At 35.5% G+C, this 5,000-nt stretch overlaps 1 protein-coding gene across 3 annotated transcripts in view; it reads left to right on the top strand.

The window, feature by feature from the left end:
* The window catches only part of LOC149131525 (uncharacterized), a 13,697-nt gene extending 10,171 nt beyond the window's left edge, over positions 1-3,526 (top strand). For 2 of the 3 annotated variants that reach the window (XM_089338951.1, XM_089338950.1), the window contains exon 2: positions 1,966-3,526. In XM_089338951.1, coding sequence (XP_089195077.1) covers positions 2,029-2,937 — 909 coding nt within the window. In that variant the 5' untranslated portion in view covers positions 1,966-2,028 and the 3' untranslated portion in view covers positions 2,938-3,526. Of the gene's footprint in view, positions 86-1,965 lie in introns of all 3 variants that reach the window. The other variant, XM_089338949.1, reaches the window with a different exon arrangement.
* Positions 3,527-5,000: the final 1,474 nt, after the last annotated feature.

The following is a 5,000-nucleotide window of genomic DNA, read 5'->3' as shown; positions in this document are numbered from 1 at the left end:
GGCCACATCTTCTTCCAGCGAGAGTAAAAATATTGTTTTTATACGATCACCTCACATGCATAAACCACGCTACAAGGAAAACCAAGTACGTTCCTACACCTGTCTTCCTCTTTTGTTTTTCTGGAAATTTCAACTATATATATATATATATATATATATATATATATATATATATATATATATATATATATATATATATATATATATATATATATATATAGGAAAATGAAAAAAAGCCAGAATGCTGAACTGGGAGCATAATTTAATAAAGATTCTGGCTTTTTTTCATTTTCCTATTATTTCTCCACGTGCGGTTAACACAACCCCACTATTTACTGACTTATATATATATATATATATATATATATATATATATATATATATATATATATATATATATATAAATAGGAGGTTAAATCAATAATGATTTTACCAGGTAGCCAATACGTAAATTAAAAACCTTTTAGGTAAATTTTACAAATTATTTTATAATTATAACAAGGGGTCACCATGCACTCCTAGAAATAGACGCTAAAGTCCTTTTAACTACCTTAAAATTTTTAGGTAGTTAAAAAGACATTAGCGTCTATTTCTAGCAGGCCGTGGTGAGGCATAAAACTGACCCTTTGTTGTAATTATGTATATATATATATATATATTATTATCAAACAATGTTGTTGACAGTGACTTGTATAAGAATGCTAAATTTTGAATCTATAAAAGTATAGAGTAACTCATTAATTTAAAATTGTTTTCATTATAACTGAACATAAAAACAAACATTAATATATATTATATACTTATGTATGTATGTATGTATGAATGTATGCATGAATATATGTATGTCTGTGAGTGTGTGTGTGTGTGTGTGTGTGTGTGTGTGTGCATGTGTGTGTGTGTGTGTATGTGCGTGTGTGTATTCGTACAGCGCAGTTTAATTGCTCGACATATTACCATTTCTTAGAATTCCTTCTTTAATTCTTGTAATTTTGTTACCATGTTATATCCGGGTTTGAGTGTTGCACACATTATATGTGCGCGTGTGTGCGTATGAGTGTGTATGTGTGTGTGTATATATGTGTGCATGTGTGTGTGTGCGTGCGTAAAAGAACCCGGAACTATGTGGTTGGTAAACCAGCTACTTACTACACAACCACTGGAACAATGAATGGCTGAACGTAGGAGAGTGGGGAGAGAACGCAAATCCTTAATTCGTACACTACAAGCGATCACGATATCTGAGACAATTAAAATCTGCAAGACTTTCTTAAAGTTTAAGGACGATGAACAAAATAAGATACTTTCCTTCACAATCTCGGTACCAAATCGGCGGCCGGTCAAAATTTATTCCAAATTAAAAAGAGAACATACATACATACATACATACAGACAGACAGACATACATACTTACATACATACATACATACAGACAGACATACATACTTACATACATACATACATACACAAATATTTTGATTGATTTTTTTTTAATCGGTAGAAAGTTGCAAAACTACTACTACAAGCATCACAACCGCTGCCACCGCCCTCCCCGCTGCATACACCGCATTCACCACCACCACCACCACTACCACCACCACTACCACCACTACCGACACCACAAACCGCCGCTGCCGCGCCCGCCTAAGTTGACTTCGTAGACGGAAAAATGAAAGAAGTCCGTTGTGTATGTGTGCATGTGTTTGTTTGCTCCACCATTTGACAACCGGCGTTGATTTGTTTACCTGACCCTAATCTAGTGGTTTTGCAAAAAAAAAAAAAAAAAAAAAAAAAAATACACAATAGGATAAGTCGAATACTTTAGAAAACAAAAGAAAAAGAAAAAAAAGTTCGTAGGTCAATTTGTTCGACTAAATTTTAAGATAAAAAATAAGACCAAAAGAAAAAGACACACAAAAGATTGTTATAGTGACTGCTGATGCGTTACTCTCACTTTCTATATTTCAGATAGCTTTCTATATTTATAGATAGCTGAAGTTCTTTAGGAATAGACAGTTCTCATTAAGTGCCATGGAAGACGAAAACCCGCACGAAGCTGAGCCAGGACATAGCTGGGAAAATTTTTACGACAGTGGTTTTTTAGCCCTTAATACATTCGTCCCCATACCTGAAATACAATTAGACGGGTTGGATTTCGACAAAATCTCCGATGTTGAATTGATCGTTAGCTTCGGTGAAAGGAACGCCGAGGAGCAAAGTCGAACTGCGTACCCTCTTACTTATCTGTGTCATGCCACTAAGGAAAACGTTGTGAGGGCTATCGAAATGGAAGGCCTTCTGGGCTCGAACCGACACAGCAGTTCAGATTTCCAAGACTGTAATTTCGTTTGGTGGCACGTCTACCCGCACGATTTTATCTACAATTCTCCAGATGACGAACGACTAAAAGAAAGTAACAAGAATAAGAAGGATTATCTATTGCAAAATGTCGAGGATGCAGATAATCGAAAGGCACTGGATAATCTCTTAATCAAATCGGCTATGTTCAGGGTGAAACTATGCCCGTTTACAGAATACAATTTCATAGCAAGTATCACAGACATTATTGAAGAATATAAAACTATGATAGGATGTAAAGAAATCGAAATGAAGAAATATGGAACGTTTGTCTACTTGGATCCTTTTAAAAGAACGAAATACTTGAGGGAAGTGATGTATGGCGTCATTGTCTGTCCCAAGGGGACAAAAAGGTTCAGTTGTTTGGACTACTTGAGCAACAGTAACGATATTTTCGAGTATAATCCCGAAAATCCATTGGAAGGAACCTGGAATTGGATCCCATATTCCACCTCTCTCGTTGGTAAGGATCAGAAGAGACGTCTTTGGGATTACGTAAGTTTCGCTTTCTACATGAACGATGACCAAATGAGGTTGAAACCTCCTGGTGATTGGAGGGCCCTGGAGGTACCGAAATTGTGAACAATTTTACTTTACAACGATGCCGACCATTCACACACACGCACCCACGCACACACACACACGCACACACACACACACACACACACACACACACACACACACACACACTCACACTCACACATACAGGCACAAATATACACGCGCACACACACTCATACGCTCACATGCACACGCACAAACGTGCACGCACGCATGCAAACATTGAATAATAACTGAATGGCAAATGAAGACGAATTACATAAATACCTTTCATTAGCTTACAGCTGTTTCGGCTATAAAGAACTTTGCCTCTAGATTTGCGTATCAGTGCAAACTTTCTCAGAGACCTTCCAGTAAAGTGTATTGAGTCCTAACAATTGTCTATAGCTACCTACAGCATACAGAAACCATACATGCATGCACACTTACATACATACATACATACACATACATACATGGATATATATATATATATATATATATACATTATTACATACGAAACTGATAAAAGAATTAATAAAAATTCAGTGGTTTTATCTTGATATTGTCGGAATTTCTAAACTATAATTAAAAGTATTAATTATTAAATAAATTTCTTGACTTAAAATCATCAATCTCTTCGTTCTTTAGTGTTATTATCGCTTTTTAATTAGAAAAAAGTATTTATAAAAGTTTAAAGAATATGGTAACGAAATTGATAAGAACAATAAAAAAAAACTTCAGTGGTATTATATTAATATAGTTTGATTATTGATCCTTTCGGTAGCCATATAGACACACAGGATTCAATATTGGCCCCTAATCTAGGATTACTATACTATTCATTGTGTTGTTGTTGTTTTTTTTAATTTTATTCTTATTTTTCAAGTATGATGTGATTTCATAGAGGTTTGGCTGTTATTTTTAGCAACCGTGGTGATTGCAAAGAGATTTTCTTGTTCGTTCTGTTGTTGGTGGTGATGATGAAAGTGGTTGTGATTGCTGTTGTTGTTGTTGTGGTGGCAGTGGTGATGGTCGTATTGTTTAGCCTTCCCCCCCCCCCGGTCAACTCTGAATTATCAAATATCTTGTCGAAGACAATCTAAACATGTCCCACCCGTATTTTTATGTGTAAGGAGGACTAGATTAATAAGTGAACCCGATTGTTTACGCATGTATGTGTGTGTATAGGTGTGTATATGCGTGTGTGTATGTGTGTGAGAGGGTGCTGAAAAGTTCCTGGCTTATGGGGTATCGTGGAAAGCCTGGTCTTTTTTTTTCTACTCAAAGCCAGGAACTTTTCAGTACCCCCTCGTACATGTGTATGTGTGTGTGAAAGGGGTAACAACAAACCACCTGGATGGGACGCCAGTCCTTTGCAGGGTTACTCATTTACAGTTGAGTGGACTGGAGCAACGTGAAATGGAGTGTTTTGCTAAGACACAAAGCGCCAACCACTCCGAGAATCGAAAACAAGAACTTGCAATCGTGAGGGCAACATCTTAACTATTAGGCCACGAGCCTTCCCATGCATATACATATATATACATATATATATGTATGTATGTATATATATATATATATATATATATATATATATATATATATATATATATATATATATATATATATGTATATGTATATATGTATATGTACATATATGTATATATATATATATATATACATACATACATATATATATGTATATATATGTATATGCATGGGATGTTTGTATATAAAATCGAAACCACAATCTTACAATCGTGAGTTCAATGCCCTAAACACATATCTACGCGCCTCCAGACATACATACGTACATACGTACATACATGCATGCATACATACATACATACATACATACATACCTGTATGCATACATGCGTAAGTGTGTGTATGTGCATGTGTGTGTGCGCCCGTGTGTGTGTGTGTGTGTGTGTGTGTGTGTGTGTACCCGTGTTCTAAGATCCTGTTCCACTTATCTCCGAATGTCCAAAGTGTAAATAAATTACGCAATTCACAAATTTCTGCGAATTCGTAAATCATCGCATTAACTACAACGCAATATTTGTTTATGTATGTATGGATAGATGGGTGGATGTGTGTGT

Source organism: Octopus bimaculoides, chromosome 21 (assembly GCF_046866305.1).
Source record: "Octopus bimaculoides isolate indiv1 chromosome 21, ASM4686630v1, whole genome shotgun sequence".
NCBI classification, from domain to species: Eukaryota; Metazoa; Mollusca; class Cephalopoda; order Octopoda; family Octopodidae; genus Octopus; species Octopus bimaculoides.
The sequence above is the reverse complement of the archived record's forward strand: the minus strand, read 5'-3'. Positions and strand labels throughout refer to the sequence as shown.